The sequence below is a fragment of the Pteropus medius genome, unplaced genomic scaffold (assembly GCF_902729225.1).
Source record: "Pteropus medius unplaced genomic scaffold, Ma_sr-lr_union100, whole genome shotgun sequence".
Taxonomy (NCBI): domain Eukaryota; kingdom Metazoa; phylum Chordata; class Mammalia; order Chiroptera; family Pteropodidae; genus Pteropus; species Pteropus medius.
The window spans coordinates 2999973-3020597 of NW_024349799.1; the positions used below are offsets into that span (position 1 = coordinate 2999973).

Genomic DNA, 20625 nt, shown 5'->3' on the forward strand with positions numbered 1-20625 from the left:
TCTATGTGGTTAAATAAATGAAGATGCAGAATAACATGAACAATAGGATCAAACACTTTTGTTTAAAAAAAAAAAACAGGGAAAAGAATAGAAAAAAAATAACTTCGATGGAGGCCCATCTCATAGGCCTCAAATAGAGGCCCAAGCTGTCCTGGGCCTATGATTCAGAGAAGGTGAGAGGCAAGGAGAGAGAGCTGTGATGTGTTGCCCTTGACTTTTCTTTTCTGAATGTTATTAAAATTCTGTTTTGAAATATCTCTTCTTAATGATATCTTTAGAGGCCTATAAAAGATGTGGACAGTGCAGATCACAAAATTATAAGTATGTTTATCTTGCCCCCTCCCAGATTGAATTGCTCCAGCCCTGTACTCTCCATTGTGTATATGTGTATATATTATATATTATGTGACTATTGTATATACATACTATGGGAGAAGAATATACTACATCAGACTATTAATACTGGCCACTTTAAAGGCTGATGGGGGAGAATTTAATGTTTTTACTTTTTATATTACTGCATTATTTTATTTTTTTACAATATATTATCTTGGAATTTTAAATTAAAAAAAACTTGAAGGTAAAAAAAAGTTCATTTAGGCATCATAGAAGAAAATAAGGAAAAAAGCAAACAAAAAATTAGATACAGTAACTGCCTCCAAATTGGAGAAACTAAACTGAGCATCTCATCATCCAAACCTCACCAAACCAAATCCCAATTACATAGCAATATGGCATAGCAATACCTTACAGAGCGGGTTAGTAGGAAGGGGAGTGGCAAATTAGTCTATTTTGTTTACAATCTGGAACAGTGCCTAGCCCATATTCTATAAAAAATTACTGAATGTGGAATGAATGGAGAAGAACTTGAGATATACACAGAAAGGCGATTTTATTTGACTTAAGCAATTGAGATTAGGAGACTGAACCGTGGCCAAATGTTAATACTCCTGAGTGTAGGTAACACTGCTCTGTAATTAGCATATCAAGTGTTTACCTACCTGTAACCACTCCTAAATTGGTTTTACATATTCACTCATCAAATATTTATTAAAGCCCCTAGAATCAGCCTTTGCCTTAGGGGCTTCATTCAAGCTGTGCAAGTGGGCCTATAAATCTGGTGCTAGAAAATTCTACTGGTTAGCAGAAATAGTCTTAGGCAGAGATGTAATCCTGCTTCTGACTTCATCTGTCATAGCCAACTGTGTGACCTTCTTTGGCCTCTCCCCTTGCTGCATGTAAATGGTGGGGCTTGACCTAGATACTGTCTCAAATATATAACGTCGATATGCTCCTGAGAATTGGTTCTCACAAATCCGGGAGCCCTGGACCCTACTTTGAGACACCTTCCACTAAATGTCACTCTCGGGTCCCTTTAGTTGAAAACTGCTAATTCTAAGCATGTTGAACTTTGTTTGTCCTTGCAGTAGAGGAGCAAGTCCCCATTACTGAGGGCTTCAGAGCTTAGCCCCAACCAAATGGACACTGATGCCAAGTTAGCAAGTTTTCCCGAAGATTCGTGGGAGCCCTGCACAAGAGTGGTATATCGCAAGGATTAAGAAGCTCAGTCTTTAGACTTAGGTCTGATTCCAATTCCAGCATCACCGCTCACCAACTCAATAATATTGAACAAGTTAGTGAAGCTCTCTCAGCCTCAGTTTACATAAAATGGACACAATAATAGCGTCTACCTCACATTCAGTGCATAGGAAGCCCCTTAACGCAATGCCAGGAACACGGTAGGTGTTTTAGAAATAATGGTCACTCTTCTTAATAAGCAAGGGAGGACAAAGACAACAGGATTATAGTGAGAGGATTGGAGACTGGAATTTGATGTTCAGCAAAGCAAGAGTGATTGTGAGAGCATTCTCTCAGAAACTGTAGTTACTATTTCTCCCATGGCTTGGGGGCCAGGGGAGGGCAGGACGCCTGTGACGGTGTTGATGAAGCGCTTAGCTTCCCAGGGCTGACTTTTCTGATTATGTTGTAGTTCTCGCTCGCTCGCGCGTGCTCTCTCTCTCTCTCTCTCTCATGTCCATATCGGGGCACGGCACCCTTTGATTTCATTTTCCTGAACTTGCGTGCTGCAACAGTGAATCAAAATCAATTCTGCCCTTGTTACAAGTCCCATATGCATAAGACAGTCTCAGGCCCTTTCAAATCCCACACCAAAGCCTGACTGTGAAGGAAAGTCACTTGGGAGTAAAAAAAAGACTATTTCCCAATAGTTTTATAACTTCGGGGTCCCGGGCTGACAACGGAAAGCATGCGAAGGTGTTATGACCAAGTCACCAGCGTAAACTCTGGGAAGGGAGGCCCAACACCTGATTCATCCCTGACTATTGCATTGACCCAACTCACCCACACAGCTAACCTCACAATTTCATGTTGCATCTCATTTACCCTCCAAAGCAAAAGCTGTGTTGGGACCCAGACTAGTTGGGAGAGTTTGTAAAACAGACAAGATCTTTTTGCTTTGTGTTTGTTTAAATTTTCCCAAGCAGCTCAGATCTAACATGAAAAGTGCAATAAACTGAGTGTATCAGTGTTCACTGAAAATATCACTTCACAAGTGAAAGTATATCCAAACAGCCAGTTGTAGTTTGAGAGGCTCACCCTCCTCAAAAATGCAGCTGTCACCAAAAATACATTTGAAATCTCTCTGTCTTTCTCTCTGCATGTCTCTCTGTCTCTGTCTGTCTGTCTGTCTCTCTCCTCTCACTCCTCTCCCTCTTCCCTCCCTCCCTCTCCTCTTCCTCTCCCTCTCCCCTTCTTCTTCCAGCTCTCCCTCTGTCTTGCAATTTAGCTTTAATTGCCCTGTCAGCTCTAAAGGCTGCTAATTGACGCCTTTTATTCTGCTTTAAAACTCCTGAGGAAGAAAAGAGCTCACCCGGCCCCCAGAGCTTCGAGATTCGGCCGATTTGGCACGCCTGTCTCCCTGCGAATTGAAGCTGGGTGCTGGAGCGCTGGGGGCAGGCATAGGGGAGTCGCGGAGGCGGGGAGGGGGCTGGGCAGGGGTTGGAGCGTCTATTTTTAGTGAGGGTTTTATAGAGTGGATCCCTGTGGCTTGGCTCCACACTGAAATATTGTCCTCGTCTCAATGACATAAACACAGGGCAACTCGGAGATCTTGGCGCCAGCCCTGGCCGGAGCCTGTGAATGGGCAGAACGGTGGGACGGGTTGGGAGCGAGAATCCTACTGTAATTACAAATAAATCCGTCCCCCCGCCCCCCCCACCCCCACCCCCAGCTCTCCTGGCTCACTTAATACCGCAAAAAGCCTCGCTTTTGTGTAAATAAGATGAACTGAACTTACTGAAAGATCTACCAAGAGGCAGCTAATGGAATAATGACTTGGGTAAGCTTAGGTTAAAAAGAAGGGGCATTCGAGAATTAATTAAACTGCCATCATCATCCATGAAAACCAGGCAAAGTATGGAAGGCTTCTTTGGCTCCTGGAGTAAATCCAGTGTGTCGCCTCTGTGGGAGAGCATGAATGTTCAGACCTGGCCCCGGTACACAAGAAATTGGAACTGATAAATTGGAACCAATTAGCACAAGGTCTCCATATGATTATTTGTAATGTCCCAGGCCAGGCTGGATGAAGCTGTCCCTCTGGACTGACTGCCTCAGACATGGAGCCACACTTTCCAAAGCATATTTAAATATAGCCTTGCTTCCCTCCAAATGTAATCCCAACCCTCATTTTTATCCTTGGAAGCTTGATCGGACAGAGGAGGGGGGAAGGGGTGTGCCCGGTGAGATGGGATTTTTCACAACCCCAGCCCCCAATCCCACAACCCTGTAAATAAATAAAAGATTACACCAAATTCCATTTGAAGTTGTCAGTCCCGGAATGGAACTTTTATCCCATTATGAATTTCATGGGTGAGACCGTTCAGACTTTGAATGTGGCTGACACCTCCATTGAAAGGCCCTAATTGCAGTTGTAGGAATTGACTGCAGACACCACACTGTACACACCATCACATTCCTCTGAAGAAAGAGCATCCTATGAGAGCCGTCCCGGGCCTCCCCTCAAGTCCCTAAGACTGTCAAAGTTTCACTTAAACTTTAAACCAAAGTTGCCCTATCGAAGGGCCAGGTGCTAATTTGGGATTCTGAGGTCGGCAGATTGGCCTTGGCTGACAGGGCTGTTACTATACCCAGGGGGCTGGCCGCAGTCACATTTCAGCCTCAGAGACGATCAGGAAGGGAGTCTTTCAATCCACGTGGACCCTTGAAGGACTGCTTTTATTTTCAGATGAACTTCCTAGAGCCTGAAAGCATGCAGCGCTTGGCTACGTGACAAAAGAGAGGATGGAGAAGTTCACTTAGCACAGAGCCGCTGGCCCACCTGAGTCAAGAAAGCTGCTGGCTGAGAGTGTCCAGGGGAGGGACACTTCTCATTTCACTCCACGTCCAACTAATCTCCTAGTGGGGACCAAGCCAAGGAAAGACGGCACATGAGGAGGACTATGTGTAAAGCTGTTCTACCCCTCCCTCGCTGGACACCAAAGTTTTGGTTTGTTTTTTTTTTTATTGTGGTAAAAAATACATAATGTAAAATGTACCATTTAAACCATTTGTAAATTTATAGTTCAGCGGCATTAGTTACATTTCCATCGTCGTGCCGCCATCACCACCATCCATCTCTAGAACTTTTGTCATCTTCGCAGATTGAAACTCTGTACCCATTAAACACTAACTCCTCATTCCCTCTCCCTCCCCGACGACAACCACCATCCTACTTCCTGTCTCTGTGAACTGGGTTACTTTAGGTACCTCATTTAAGTGGAATCATTAAATATTTGTCCTTTTGTGACTAGCTGATTTTACTTTGTATGATGTCCTCAAGGTTCATCCTCATTGTAACATATGCCTGAATTTCCTTCTTTTTTAAGACTGAATGATAGTCCATAGTCTGTGTGTATCTACCGCATTTTGCTTACCCATTCATCTGTTGATGAACATTTGGCATTGTTTCCACCTTCTGGCTATTGTGAATAATGCTGCTGTAAATGTGGGTGTACAAATGTCGGCTCAAGTCTCTGCTTTCAGTTCTCTGGGGTATATACCCAGAGACAGACTTGCTGGATCATATGGTAGGTCTATTTTTAATTTTTTTAGAAACCGCTATACTGTTTTATATAGCAGCTGCATCATTTTACATTCCCACCGACAGTGCCAGAGGTTCCAATTTCTCCGTATCCTTGCCAACACTTATTTTCCATATATGTGTGTGTGTGTGTGTGTATACGTATACACACACACACACATATATATACATATACATATATATGTATATCATCCTAATAGGTAGGAAGTGGTATCCCATTGTGGTTTTGGATACCCAAAGATTTTTATTTGTTTTGTTTGCTTTGATAGTTCTCTCATTTTCCTTTTTATAAAATATGTTATAGATACACATAAATACCCACCAAGTACTTCACCCCCTCTCTCCAGAGATAATCACTGTCCCCAAATTAGTGTGTATAATGCCCACACATTATAAGCTTTACCATATATATTTGCATCTATTAATAATTTATACTATTTTGTGAGCCACATTTAATTCCGCTTTTGCATCTCTCCCCACAACCACCTTCTATATTTGTTAGTTGTGTAAGAAATACCAGAAGCAGAATCCTGGGTGAAACAAAAAGAGACGATCAAGAATAGACCACAAGCTTTGAGGTTAGGCAGAGAGTTAAACCACAGCTATGCTACTTTCTATTTGGGTGACCTTGGCCAAGTCACTTGGCTTCCCTGAGTTATAGTGTCCTTGCTTATAAACTGAGATGTTTGGAGAACTAACAAATATAATGCACTGTAGTAGTCACAAGGCAAGAACTCAGTAATTGGTAAGAAGGAGGAGGAAGAGAAGAAAGAGGTTAAAATCAATGTTTTTTATTGAGCTCTTGCTTCTGCTCAGCTGTCACTCATAATACCCACTGACTATTCTTGCCCACATCTTCACATTGCCACAGGATAGGACAGAACATGTGCAGCAGCATAAGATAAGAAATGTGGCCCCATTTACCCTTTACTAAAACATGATTTAAGTGATAAGGAGTGAGGGTCCCTCTTGTACCTCCCCTCCCCCTGCCCAGAGGGCAATGGAGACTGGAAGAAAGTGAGGAAGGAAGGAGGGAAGCCTAAACTGTTCTGCCAAGTCACCCTACTTGGGGGAGGACATTCAGCTCAGGCCCTGAGCCTGGCTGCAGAAACTGTAATCCAATACCTTAATCCATTTCTTCTTCAAAGCGTTGCCCTTTGTGCCAGGTGGACAGAACCCCTGTGATGTCGAGCTGCCTCTGAGAAGCTCTTGCAGTGGGCCACATCTCCCGGCTGGGAAAAGAATACCCAGAGGGGCACCTTTGACCTGGTTATCTGGACAATTGTGGTTGCAGAATGATAGCTTAGAGTCCCTAAAAGATGTTTAGGGAGTTGCACCTAGTCAGTGTTGACAGTGAACATAGCCATTGATCCACTCACCCCAGCGAGTGCTGACTGTGCCAGATGGTGTGTAAGGTTCTTTGGCTACGCAAAGAGGAATCGGACACCGAGAGGAGCCTAGTCTTCAGAGAGATTAGTGTTCTTCGGCCCTTTTGGAAACAGCTTCTGAATTCGCCTCTCCAAGAAGACAGCAGGAACTGGAAGCAGTACGGTGGAAGGGAGAGAGAAAAGAGCTCTAACAAGGACTGGGGCCTGGGGTCTCAGGGATGGGGGTAGGGACTCCACCATCTTCCTTTCCAAAGGCTTGGGCTGAGTTTAGCCTGACATGTCACAGCAGCTGTGCCTCCCCAGAATGAGCTGGGATCACTCAACTACTCCCCGACCCCCACTCCAAGCTGCAGCTTCCTGGGATAAAGCCAACTCCTCACTCCCTCCCCTCCCCTGGCTCGCTCCTGCTGCCAAAGACAGGGGACCTCAAGATACTGAGCTGCTAATTTGTGAGGATTCAGGCCACTAAAGGTGTTAGTACATCAAATAGGCTGTGTCCAGTTCAGCATGAGCAAGTCATTGGTGTGTATTGGTTAAAAACTAAAGCATCTATTTGAGTTAAATTGGTCATTTTATTTTCCAGATAGCTAGGAAGGATCTGATATCTAAGAAAAGATCAAACATTATATGCTATTACTGTCTAGATTTGTTGCATTAACTAAGAAATGGGCATAGTTTTCACCATCATGATTTCCTTCCACCCACTACCAGGATCCATTATGGTCCCCAAAAGCAATTAAACAAGTACAGGTACCTACCATATACCAAACACAATGCTAGGCACTGAGAGAGAATACAGAGCTAAACTCTCATAAAGAGCTTGCTGTCTAGCAGTCAAGACAGACGACTGCCTAGAATGCAAACTAGTCATCAGTAAACTAGAGAAAGGGATAGAATGAGGTAGGATCTGAGGGAGGGAGCAACTAAGTCCACCCAGAGGGAATCAAGAGTGGAGGAGGCGATATTTCGGCAGAATCTAGAAAGTTGATTTTGCAAAAGGGAGCGAGTAAGTAGACAGAACATATAATCGTGAGGAATGCAGGCTATGTGTGGAGACCTCCAAGGAGTTCTAGACAAGCTAAATAAATACAAGTTGAACATTAGAGTGGAAAGAGGTGATGGGGAATGGTAGATTGTGGTCAGATTAGAAAAGGCCTCCAATGTCATAACTTTATCTTGAGAGTCATCAGGAGAATCCTTAGAGGTTTTTAAACAATTGTAAATAATTCCCTTTCTGTAAACGAGTTTATTTTAGCCTGTTTCTCCTTCAGGAATACTAAGACTTTGAGAAAAATGAGAGAGGCACTTTAGCGCACTTTAGCAGGACGCTGTCTTGCCTTGGGTGGGCCAGCACTATCTGCAAGCCCTCCTCCTCAGTGGAGAAATTAGAGAAACTTTGATGAGAAGAAATGAGGACCTCACTTAGGATCCTAATAGGATGAAGAACTGCTATCAGGGACACGTCAGAGATCTCACCAAACCTCACCCCACAACCAATCACAGACCCTAAGAGAAGACGATTGCCCGGAGGCTTCCCTCACTGTCAAAATATTTAGAAGAAGCATATTGGAATCATGCACAAACAATAGGACGGCCTAAGAAGTAAACGTTCATACTGTTGAAGAAGCCTGAGCCATAAACATTTAGTCTCCAACGTAGCTGCTTATCCTCCTGGGCCAGGGCCTGAAAGGAAAGCAGAGTTCTATAAAATGTGATCTGCCAGGATTTTTTTACCCCGTGGCATGATAATTACGATGCTTTTTACTACATTTAAAGGCTCATCTGCGGTGACTCAAATCCTTGAGGAGGTGAGGGAGGCAGCTTTGCATTTTTCTCAATGTATTTTGCTTGAACCGCCACGGTAATTCACTTTTGAAACAATGCAAAGTGAAAATGAGGTTGGAACCACAACCTTGCCTCATTACCGGTCCGCCCCCTCCCTACCACCTCCAGGCACTTCAAGGGCCCTTCTCCCAGCATTTTAGGGATTATCTTTGCGAGTTTAATCAAGCTTTACATTAACTAGTTAACATGGTTAAGCCTTTGCGTGAGGAAAGAAACACTTGTCTGAAATTGTAGTGTACTGGATTCATTTTGCAGGGAGGAGAACAAGGGACTGGACTTGGCTCTAAACTTATACATTCTCTCGACCATGGATGGAAAAAAAATTCTACTTTATATGTATACAAATAATTTATAAAACTAATTTTTTTCTAAAACCCTGTAAATCAGGAATCACACCTTAGAAAAATCTTGTGTTGAAATATGAGTATATCCACCGCTCATGCCGGTGAAGAACTGGCCACTGTTTTATTTACTCTTATTTGTATTTTAACTAAGGCATTTACTTATAATCTCAATTTACTATGCCAGAGAAAAGACTGGAAGATTGTTGTGGTAGATGCGGGATGCTTGATGGGTTAGGAACCCCTTTTATTTTTATGTATTTTTAAAATTTATTTCATACAGGATCAACATCCTTTGTTTATTGTGAAAATGACATTTTTTTCTTTATAGAAACTAGTGAAATTTGTTTCATCTATGGAATCCCTTTTAGAAATTTAAGGAAGTTGTTTGTATAACTTTGAAGCCTCTCTTTCATTTTCTGTAGGTATGTGTTGTGAATTATCGTAATAAAATGCCACGATTTTTTTTTCTTAATTGAGGGCTTTTTTTTTTTTTTTTAATGAAGCTGGGTAAAGTCACTAAGGTGAAACCTTAGATATAAGAAAAATAAAAACAGTTGGGGGTTTCAGAGACATTGTTTGTCTTGAAAGTGATGTGAAGAAGCTTGATCAAAAGCCTCGTTTTACTACAGTCATGCTCCATTATGGAGGGTGGGACAGCGGGCCCTGTGGGGGAGGGGAAGATGAAATGAACCCTCGCCCTGACCTGACCAGGTTGCCTAAAGTAAGTCTGCTTAGGGTGCCGGTACTGATGACCTCTGAAGTAACTCAAATATGGATTCGGACCAAGAGAATAGTAATAGACCAAGAAGATCAGGAAGTCCTCTGGGCCCACAGCTCTGAGCTAAATAGCTTTGCCTTGCCTCCTGAGATTGAGTCAAAGAGTATGGCCTTGGGGAGCTTCCTCACCTCCCCGGGCCTTGATTTCCCTATCTATAAAATGGAGAGATAGTTCCCCCTACTCCAGAAGCTCCTCCTGTGCGATGTAGATAAGATAATGTTTGTAAGGCAGGTGGTAAATTGCCAGCACGTGTTAAACTTGTATTCTTGCTTCTAAGACTGGCAACTGGGAGAGAAAGCCTTCTTTGTACACCTCTAGGGACCCTGTCCTCCAAACCCTCAACTTTGGAGACTTGCTTCCAGTACCCATCCCCCACTCCAAACTCATTCTAGACTGCAGCAGAGTTTTGATCAAGCATGAGATTGCTTCTTGGTACATTTTAGTTTTATTTTGCTTCTCAGTCCCGTGGTGAATTTTGATGTGGGTATTGCGTTATTTTTAAAGCCACCTGACTTTTCTGTAGATGCCTGAGATGGGAGATTAAAGTTTCATGAAACAGTGTCTGTCACATACTTATATACGTGCACACAAACGCTGGCCCCTGCACACAAAAGCGCCTCAGATGGGCTGCTCCCTTACTGTACCATCTTACATAGGCACTGAATCATTTAACTAAACCGGAAACAAAGATTATCTAAGAAAATGAGTTGGCCCTACCCCACAGTCTGGTGCTGGCTTCAAAATTCTTTTCAACATGTAGAACTTTCAATATCATTTCCAGCTTTACTAAGGTCTGATAGTTATTTGGGGGCAAGTTATTTCTTACAAATTCATGGATTTTAAACTTTCATTGATTTTCCCTAAAATACAAAAATAATGATTGTGCACGCTCTTTCTTAAAAGCAGATTTATATAAAGATAACATCAAGAGTGAGTTTCTCTCCCCTCCTCACCCCACCCACTCATCTCATTCTTTAGTGAAAATTGTTACAATGAATAATTCATAAACATATTTTTAGGAATTTTCCCATACACGTAAAATAATCCCTGCAGAGAGATGAAAGACAAGGGTTCTAGGAACTGAATGGTCTAGATTTCAATCAGAATCAAGATTGTTTTTGTTTTTTAATAGGGGCTGTCGTAAAATATTAGGACCTACAATTGCCAAATTAATATGGTTTCCAAGTTTTCTTTCAAGTATTTCTAAACTCAAGTCTAAATTCGAGTTGGATTTCAAACTGCTTAAGACCCTCAATGGCACACCATGCAAGGCCCTTGTCTTCCAGCCTCTAGTCCTCAAGCCCCAACACTTGGCAGTGCCAACTTGTCTCCAGGATTTGGATTATGTAGCCAGTCCCCTCCACTGCCCAAAATGTGATCCAGCCAATGTCCCCTCCTCACCCCTCCAGTTTGTGCCTTCCTATTCGTCTTTCAGAACCCAACATTGGCATCGAATTTCCTGAGGAGGCTTCTAGGATCCCCCATCCCATCCCCACATTCCTATGCTTCATCATGGCCATTGACATCCTGAATTATAATCTTTGATTTATTTTCCCCTTTTTTCCCAATAGTCTTTGAGCTCCTCAAGAGAAGGGACTGGGTCTATTCCTTAGCAAGCAGAGTATCTGGAATTGGGGTACACGCCTGGCGAATAGAAGGATGAGTGAGACTGATGGATGACAGTAGGTGATCACAATGAATCATTTCCAAGTCTGCACTGACAGTTGGATGGTGAGGAGACAGGGTTAGGGACTAGGAAAAAATTCAAAGATGGGAGAATGTGACATTCAGTGGATTCAGTAGTAGCTGGAACCTGTTAATGACCCCAACCACTTGAGATGGGAGTGGTTTTCACTTTATTTTTCACTCCATTGAACTCCTATCACCTTGTTATCTTGAGTCTTTGAGGGGATAAGGAAGACTAGACTATATTATCTCAATAAACATCTATCTGAGGCAGCAGGATGAGAGGATGTGGGGGAAATGTGAGCCTAGGTCGAGATGGGTATTTATGTGTTTGGGGTGGGGTAGGGTTGGGGAGGCCATGTGCAAATTCCTCATGGCAAGTAACTAAGGAGAACTGTCTCCAGAAACCTTTATGGCCCAGGTGACAAAGAGGAGGGCAGAAGAGCAACAGCGTGTGTGTGGAGGAGGCATAGGGAGTGTGTGTGTGTGCATGGGTATGTCCGTATTTACTATTCCTGTATGTGTTGCAGTGGAGGAAGGTATGCTGCTCACCAAATACATCAGTATCTGCACAAGTGGGTGCTTCTGTGACTCCATAAGAATGAGTGGGGGGAGGTGGGAAGTAGGTCCTAGAGCACCTAGAGTTTACATTTCTATTAATTTGGTGACAGTTGTCTTTTCACAGAACAACCCCGCCATCATTTGGGAGAACCCTTCCCCATGCTAGCAATACTGTAACTGCATCGTTCCATTCATTTCCCTTCTGAAACACTGGGTCACATAGTCCGCAACTCAGAACCAAGTTCTGTTTGATTATTAAATTTATTTAGAATTTGTGTGTGTGCGTGCACACGCGTACAGTGGCTGCCAAGAGAGGCACTTCAAAAAGATTTGCTTTCCAGAGGAAAACCTTGAGTCCATCCTAGCCCCCGACTCTAGCCGATGAAACACCCACGTGGAACTAGGAGAGCTGAGGGCAAAGCCTGTGCAGAGGCAGCTTGTGCAAGCTCGGGAAGGGCAGATGCTCAGCCTGCTGGCGTCTCCCCCACCCACCCCCAGGCCCCCCACATCAGGGCAGGCTAAACATGAGGAGGCTTCTGTCTCCAGGGCTGGAAGAGAGGCGCCCTCGTTAAAACTCAGATAAACAGTTTATCAGGAGATGAATGAGCCACCGGGCTCCAGAGTCGTCTCCCCTTGCCCAGCATGGAGCCGGGTGGGGAGGGGGCCGCAGGCAGAGTGGGAGCCAGACTGGGGAAGAGACAGGGCTTTGGAAGCTGGTCCTAGCACTTCTTTGGCCTTTAGCTTTGTCTCTATTCCTGGAAATGCATTTCACATTTTTTAAACCCATTTTCCCACCCTAGCCTCAGATTTGGAGTCATCTCCCTCCTCTTCTCCTTTCTTTCTCTCCTCCTATCTCTCCATAATCCTTAAGCTAGTTAGAACTGTTCTAACTAGAATCCCATCGCCAATTGTACACACAAAAAATTGGAATGCATTATGAAGCTGAACTGGCTTCAGCCTGGCCTTGAATCCTGAACTGGCCAGGGTCCCCCACCGCACCCTCAACACGCCGTAGGGAGTCCACCATGCTCCAACCTTGGGAGACACCTTCACACCCCCATCCTCCCACCAGTCAGGAGAGGAAAGAGACAAGCCTCGTGGCTGATTTTTTTTCTCAGTTTGCTAAGTTAGGTCAAGTCCAAACATGCCATTTTGGGTCTCACTAAGAAAAAGCCTATCAAATTCGACACTTATGGGACCCAAGAGACAGTCAGAATCAGAGGGTGACGATTTTCATATGCCTGGGATGCTGTCGGGCCTAAAAGATAGCAGCTGTCATGTCTTCTCCATTGTGGTGCCTCATGGTCCTCTGACTTCTCAGTGTCAGGGGAGCCCCAGAGAGGTAAAGTGACTCACCCAAGGTCACACAGCTAGTAGGCTGCAGGTTTTCCAACATCAAGCCCCATGTCCTTCGCACATCACCCACAGTGGCCTCAGGTTTATTGTATTTCCAGGGCCAAAAAAGCAAGGAGGCCGTTGAACTGTTCTGAAATTATTTTTAGAATCAGCTGCAAGTAGGGGGGAAAAATGCATAAGATTATCCCCAGGGTCCTCTGGCTTTGATCCGGAGTTGCTGAAGCAGTCGTTCAGAGGAGTAGAGGAGTGCTTCTGTTTTCCTTGCCCAGAGCATTTTGCAAGGACAGAAATCCTGGGATACAGATAGCCAAGAATGGACCAATACTCCACTCGTTCACTAGACTCTTCCTATGCAGGCTGCCAAGGCCCAAGTCCTTAGCCAGTCTCCATTAGAATGCAAACACCCCCCACGGCGAAGGCTGATCAGAAAGCGGAGCTGATAGCCATCCTTCCCTTGACCCGTCTCCCACCACACAGCTTCCTTTTGAAGACATACAACCCTCTTTGTCCTACTCATCAAGCACCCTCTTCAATAGAGTCGCAGCACTGAAATAGGTCTGCTGTTGAGTCCCCAAGAAATTCCAGTGCCCCCTCCCCCAAATGCCTGATGGCCAGCAGCAGTGGAGAATAGCTCAGTTGCACATGCTGAGTGGACAGAAAGCAGGCCCAAAGGTGTTGGAGTTGATTTCAATAGCATTCCAGCCCCTTCAAGTCTCTCTGATTCACACCTGAGGTGGTTGACCAATTGAGGGCAGTGGGGTTCCTCGAAGAACTAACGTTTGTCTAAAGGCTATTGCCCGTTACGCGCTTTGCCGGGGTACCGTGCTAAGCTAGACATTGCCTGCCTCCTTTATATAGCACGGTTCTGAGAGGTATGCGTTATCCCCATTTTACAGATGAGGAAATGGAAGTTGGAAGTTGTGATGCCTGTGTTAAGAAGGCAACTCAGCTGGCGAGTGGCAGGGTCACAATTCCAGCCAAGATCCACCTGGTCCAGAGGTCGTCTTTGTGTTGAGTTTCCCTGTTTATGTCACTTTCTCCTCCATTCCCCACACCCCAGATCTTCTGATTATCTTTGATGTAGTGTGCTTCCCCTCTTCATGCAGACTCAAATGGTATGTCTTACATCACCTGATCTCCCTACTCAAAGAAATATGCCTTTTCCCTTCATCGAGGTCAAGTAAAACTTAGCTCCATTAGTATTAGTATTAGTATTAGTACTAGTACTAGTATTAGCATTAGTACTGCTTCGTCTCTGCTAACAGCAGCCTTAGATTCATTCAGTACCTAACTGAGTGGGGAACTGACTGCAGGTTCCCCAAGTGGGCCATTTCGGAACTCCACAGTGAAGCAGGCTAAGTATAGTTTGAAAACAGTAGAGCTTGTATTATAATTCTTTTAACTTTGGAGGGAGGTCATCATAATGTATTATAAAATTCTGAACAACATTCAAAGCATAGCATAAAACTAATATTTGTCAAAAGTGGACGTGGGTTTTTAAAAGGTTGTGAAACATTGTTCTACACTATTATGGGAATTTACAGGTTTATTTTTATGCTCTTTTAATATTTTCTTCATATGCTTGTCATATCCCCCTTAACTGAACTACAGAAGTCTTAGAGGGTGGTGATCAACGGTGAGTTCTTTCTCCTTTGTGTTTTTCCCCCATGATCTTCATCCAGTGGACACTCTATAAACAGGTTCTCCAATCTATTGTCTAACATGGTTTGTTTTTCATTCCCGAGGGAACATTTTTGCTGCTCAGTCAAATCTACCCAGCCTAGATAAAGGGCTGAAGGATCTTGGTTGGTTTTCAAACAAAAACAGGTGATCTGAAGGAGAAGAGAGGAGATTGATGGAACAGAGAATAGCACAATAAAGTGTCACTAATTGGAACGTGCCAACTCAGGAGGGCTGGGCTAGAATTTAGCCTTTGAACTTTTCACTGAAAAATTATTTTCTTAGTTAATCCACAGCAGTGATAAAATTGCTCTAGAATATTTAATCTTCCTAAGAAAATAAACTAGTGCCAAGCCCCCTAAAGCACATCAAAAAGAAAGAAGTATTGTTTAAGAGCCTACTATGTGCCAGGTTGCTGTCACACATTATTTCAGGAGCAACTCAATTCAAACTATCAATGGGTTGTTCTTATTTTCATCAAAGCAAGATTTCCTTTCAGGCAGTACCTTGATAGTCTAATTCTAGATACTGTCTAGGCTTAGAAGTAAAGAAAATGTTTTCAGCTGAAACTGGCCAAATCTCCCAACTGCCAAGGTTTTGCAGAAAGATTGTGTGGTGAAACATGTTTTCTTCCTTAGACAGATGATAAACTTCCCGGGGGTGGGAGAGAAGCACAGGTTGAAAGGGAAAACCAGATATTTGGGGAAAGAAAGTGGAGTGATTTAGGCTGTCACAATGTGATCTCCTAACTTTGCTCCACGGTATGCTGGTGAATACTTGAGTCATTCACTTCAAGTCTCTCTTTTCCAGCTTTTTTCAGACTCCAATCATCCACTACAAAGGAAACTGAGTTTGAGTTTTGAAGCTTAGAGTCAGTTCTTCATCCAAGAGAAAATTAACAAGAAGTGTCATTTCAATATCCATCTCCTATAAGAGGGAAACTACTTCTGGAAGAGAAAACATCAGGCAGGTTTATTTCGAATCATAGAAAGCCAGGACTGGAAGAGTAATGTAGTTATGTCACCAATGCAGAAAATAAGGCATGTGGTGCCACAAAAGTGACTTGTGCAAGGTTAACATAGTTTGGTCAGGATGAAGTCTGATTCAGGATTCGGGTCCCCCTACTGCCAATTCATCTTTTAAGTTTCTGGTCTGCACTCTTGCCCACCGAGGCTGATTTCGGGAGGCAGAAGGTGCAGTACTATTCTTTTGACATTTGAGGGGCTTGGGGAGGAATCTAAGGAAGTTTGTTTACATCTAGGGCCTGGAGAGCTTCGAGAAAACAGCCGGAACCAGAAACCAGAATGGACCCATAGGCGGGAGCGCGCGCGCGCATGCGCATATATCGCACACACACACACACACACACACTGACACGGACACAGAAGCAGAAACTGAGCTGATCAGAGTGGACAGCAGACAAACCCACTTCGCAGGGCCGCCCCTGCCAGCGCCAGGTGCAGGACTTACCGCGAACCAGCAGAGGGCGCGCCGCCCCCAGGGAGCCAAGTGGCGGCCGCGCGGAGCCTGGCGGGCTAGGGAAGCCGCAGGCGAGCCGGACGCGCCCCTGCAGCTCGGCCACTCAGGGTGCAGGAGTCGGCCAAGGAAGAGGAGGAGGGTGAAGAACGGAACCCCCTCGTGGACCCGGGTAACAGACGGGCAGGAGCTTCCTAGGAATTACATCACGCTGCGCAACGCTGCGGCTCCCGAATTCCCCAGCGCAGACAGAGAGAGAGAGAGAGAGAGAGAGAGAGAGAGAGAGAGAGAGAGAGAGAAAAGAGAAGAGGAGGAAGTAGAGGAGAGAGAGAGAGAGACTGTAAACCGGGGTGGGGGTGGGGGGACTGGAGACCGAGCCCGGAGAGAGGTCATGAGACGCACCTTTATAAAGCTCCCATGCACATGAAGAAATTCTCCCTTACGTCAGAATCAGACGGGAGTGGGGAAACGAGCCCCAGCACTCTCCAGTGCAAAAGCACCTGAAGCAGGAGAACTCCTCCCAGCACCATTCTCGAGCACCCCCCAAAACGCACCCCAGTCTCCAGCCTGGCTCCGAAAGTACTATCATGGAAGCTTTCCCAGGACTGATTCTGGGCAGGGGGGCTTCCATTCCAGCTGTGCCTGCTCCAGGGAGAAAGAGGGGGCGGCAGGCATCTTTAAAAGAGGATGGAAGGGGCGGGGGTAAGAAGCAGGGGAGAGAGGTAGACCAGTGAGAGGTCTGCCAGCGTCACGCCGCTGCCACTGGGCCGTCGCCGCTGCCGCCGCCGCCCAGAGTTCCGGCGGGCAGCCGGATCACGGTCAGTATCTGTCCAAGTGGGGCATGGAAATGGGCGCTTGCTGGCTGCCCGCCGCCTGCCGCCCTCCTCCCGAAGAGTGCGTGCAGGAGGCTCTCCCCTGGAGCCTGTGCTGCCCAGCTCCCTCGGGGTGAGAAGGCTGGGGGTGGGGCTAAGGGGAAGAAGGGAGGGGAACGCTGAGAGAGGCCTGGGGTAGTTCTGCTGGTGATGGAGCTGAAAGTGCAGGAAATTTAAAGGCTTGGACCCTGCGAGACAGACAAACCGGTGCCAACGTGCGCGGACGCCGCCGCCGCCGCCGCCGCTGGAGTCCGCCGGGCAGAGCCGGCCGCGGAGCCCCGAGCAGGCGGAGGGAAGTGCCCCTAGGACCGGCTCGGCCAGCAGCGCTGCACAGAGCGGCGGACGAGGAGCAGCGAGAGGAGGAGGAGGGGAGAGCGGCTCGTCCACGCGCCCTGCACTGCCGCCGGCCGGGGAAGGCAGCGAGGAGCCGGCGCCCCCCGCGCTCGCGTTCGCCCTGGAGTAATTTCGGATGCCCAGCCGCGGCCGTCTTCCCGAATAGACCCAGGAGAGGAGTTGCGGCCAACTTGTGTGCCTTTTCTCCGCCTCGGTGGGAGCCGGCGCTGCGCGAAGGGCTCTCCGGGCGACTCATGCTGCCGGCCCTGCGCCTGCCCAGCTTCGGGTGAGCGGCAGCCGGAGAGACGGGGGAGCGCAGCGGCGCCGCGGGCTCGGCGTGCTCTCCTCCGGGGACGCGGGACGAAGCAGCAGCCCCGGGCGCGCGCCGGAGGCATGGAGCGCTGCCCCAGCCTAGGGGTCACCCTCTACGCCCTGGTGGTGGTCCTGGGGCTGCGAGCGGCACCCGCCGGCGGCCAGCACTATCTCCACATCCGCCCGGCTCCCAGCGACAACTTGCCCCTGGTGGACCTCATCGAACACCCGGACCCTATCTTTGACCCCAAGGAGAAGGATCTGAACGAGACGCTGCTGCGCTCGCTACTGGGGGGCCACTACGACCCGGGCTTCATGGCAACCTCGCCCCCCGAGGACCGGCCCGGCGGAGGCGCGGGGGCGGCCGGGGGCGCCGAGGACCTGGCGGAGCTGGACCAGCTGCTGCGGCAGCGGCCGTCGGGGGCCATGCCGAGCGAGATCAAAGGGCTGGAGTTCTCCGAGGGCTTGGCCCCGGGCAAGAAGCAGCGCCTGAGCAAGAAGCTGAGGAGGAAGTTACAGATGTGGCTGTGGTCGCAGACCTTCTGCCCGGTGCTGTACGCGTGGAACGACCTGGGCAGCCGCTTTTGGCCGCGCTATGTAAAGGTGGGCAGCTGCTTCAGTAAGCGCTCGTGCTCCGTGCCCGAGGGCATGGTGTGCAAGCCGTCCAAGTCTGTGCACCTCACGGTGCTGCGGTGGCGCTGTCAGCGGCGCGGGGGCCAGCGCTGCGGCTGGATTCCCATCCAGTACCCCATCATTTCCGAGTGCAAGTGCTCGTGCTAGAACTCGGAGGCCCCTGCCCGCACCGGGACACTTGATCGATCCCCCACCGACGCCCCCCGCACCGTCTCTAACCAGTTCCACCACCCTCTCTCGAGGAGATTCAATGAACTTTTTTTTTTTTTTTTTTTTTTTTTGCCACAGAGACCTAGCTTTCTGGTTCATGTAATGCACTGTTTAACTGTGTAGGAATGTATATGTGTGTGTATATACGGTCCCAGTTTTAATTTACTTATTAAAAGGTCAGTATTATACGTTAAAAGTTACCGGCTTCTACTGTATTTTTAAAAAAAAAATAAGCAAAAGGAAAAAAAAGAACAGAGAAAAGAGAAACTTATCCTGGTTGTTGCTAATAATGTTAACCTGCTATTTATATTCCAGTGCCCTTCGCATGGCGAAGCAGGGGGGGGGAAAGTTATTTTTTCTTAAAATACAAAGAGAGGGAAGAACTTTTGTAGAAGGACTTTTAAAAAGCTATTTTCCATTCTTCGGAAAGTGTTTTGGTTTTCCTTGGACCTCGAAGAAGCTATAGAGTTCAATGTTATTTTACAGTTATTGTAAATATAGAGAACAAATGGAATGACTAATCATTGTAAATTAAGAGTATCTGCTATTTATTCTTTATAATATCCCGTGTAGTAAATGAGAAAGAAGTGCAGAGCAGGATTAAAGAAAACCACTAAAATCGACTGCGCTCGACACTGCGATTCTCTGTGTTGGTGATTGATGGGGGGGTGTTGCGGGCGGAGGGGGGGGTGTCCCGCTGTGCTTACTACGCCTGTTGGGAGAAGGGGCTCATCCCCTCTTCTGGTGCGATAGAGGTGACCACTCAGTTTTTCGTGGTGTGCGTGTGGAGGGGGGTATTCTCAAACTCCTCACTTGAGCATCACGTGGCCTCCGCCCAGTCTCCCAGATTTTTCTCCTTATGTCACCAAAGCTCGGCCCGTCGTGACCTCGACACCCAGCCGGCCCCCTGGAGCTGACCCCAGGCTGGGCCGAGGGGCGGGGGGGAGGGTGGGCGGCCGCTTTGTCCTGCCTGACAGGCCCTTCACAATGAGGACACGTGTCTTTCACACCTACCCTAGGGGCGGAGTGCCGCTGAAACTTGACCCCCGAGGAATGGGGGGAGATCTGAGCGCGCCCACCCAGATCCTGCCACCCCTCCCGCCTCGCATCCCTACCTCAATATCCAGCCCGTGTTAACCCTTTGCAGGCCCGGAAGCTACAGCGGTACGAACTGAGGCGATCCCTTAGAATCAACATTCACAGCCTCCGGGATCTTACCGGTCTGAGCTCCCGAAATCCCAGGCCTTCAGCAGGAATGGCGGGGGATAGCTGGGAGATTTGACACTCACTTCCCTCCTCCCCCAGGACCTAAGGAGGACTCTGGGGGTCTGGGTTTCGGAAGGGTCCGAATTTGGTTGAAAAACGCCACCACTAGGACCTTCCGTTGGGAACGGGGTGCGCCTCAACCCCCTCCCACCCCTGCACTGGACACTTACTTGGGGGTGGGGAAAAAGAAATTAAATTCCAGATTTTTGAGCTTTGGGGTTAGACTGGGGCAAAAGACGTGTTATCCCTTAAAGAGACGTGCAAATCATCACCCCCACCCACCCCTTAGAAAGCCAACTTCTTAGGGCGGGCGCTCGACTCGCGTGCGTCCCTCCGCCTCAGTCCGCGGTGGCGCCCATCCGCGCGGCTCCACGTGGGCCCGCTTCCTGACACTGCTCAGCGCTCCCTTTATTTATCTTGGACTCCAAAGTCGCTCTCCTTTGCTACCTCCCCACCCCCTGCCACCTCCCCGCGCCTCCCTCCTGGCGTCCCTCCCCCTACCCCCGCCCCAGTCCGGAGTCCCGGCGAATCTATGCTAATTATTTCAAACCTGCGCCGGGTCCCCAACGCAGTCTCAATGCCCCCGGCCCCGCCCGCCCTGTCCCTCCAGCCCGGCGCTTTCTTCCCTCCCGACGCAGCCTCGGTGGCTCCTCATTTCAATAGCCTGGCCCGGGAGCCGGAGCCCCCTCCCCGGCGCTGCCTCCGTCAGCCGTGGGACAGACGTTAGGGTATTCATTAACTGAGAGCCGAGGAATAACGGCATTAT

At 47.4% G+C, this 20625-nt stretch overlaps 1 protein-coding gene across 1 annotated transcript; it reads left to right on the top strand.

Moving 5' to 3' along the window:
• The first annotated feature begins 17312 nt into the window (after positions 1-17312).
• NOG (noggin) lies at positions 17313-19216 on the top strand. The gene has a single exon (XM_039885709.1). It carries the CDS (start codon positions 17832-17834, stop codon positions 18528-18530), a length of 699 nt encoding a protein of 232 aa, XP_039741643.1. The 5' UTR covers positions 17313-17831; the 3' UTR covers positions 18531-19216.
• The last annotated feature ends 1409 nt before the right edge of the window (positions 19217-20625 follow it).

What these genes read in the sequence shown, in the direction of transcription:
- NOG (XM_039885709.1), top strand. Translation starts at nt 17,832, where the DNA reads ATGGAGCGCTGCCCCAGCCTAGGGGTCACCCTCTACGCCCTGGTGGTG.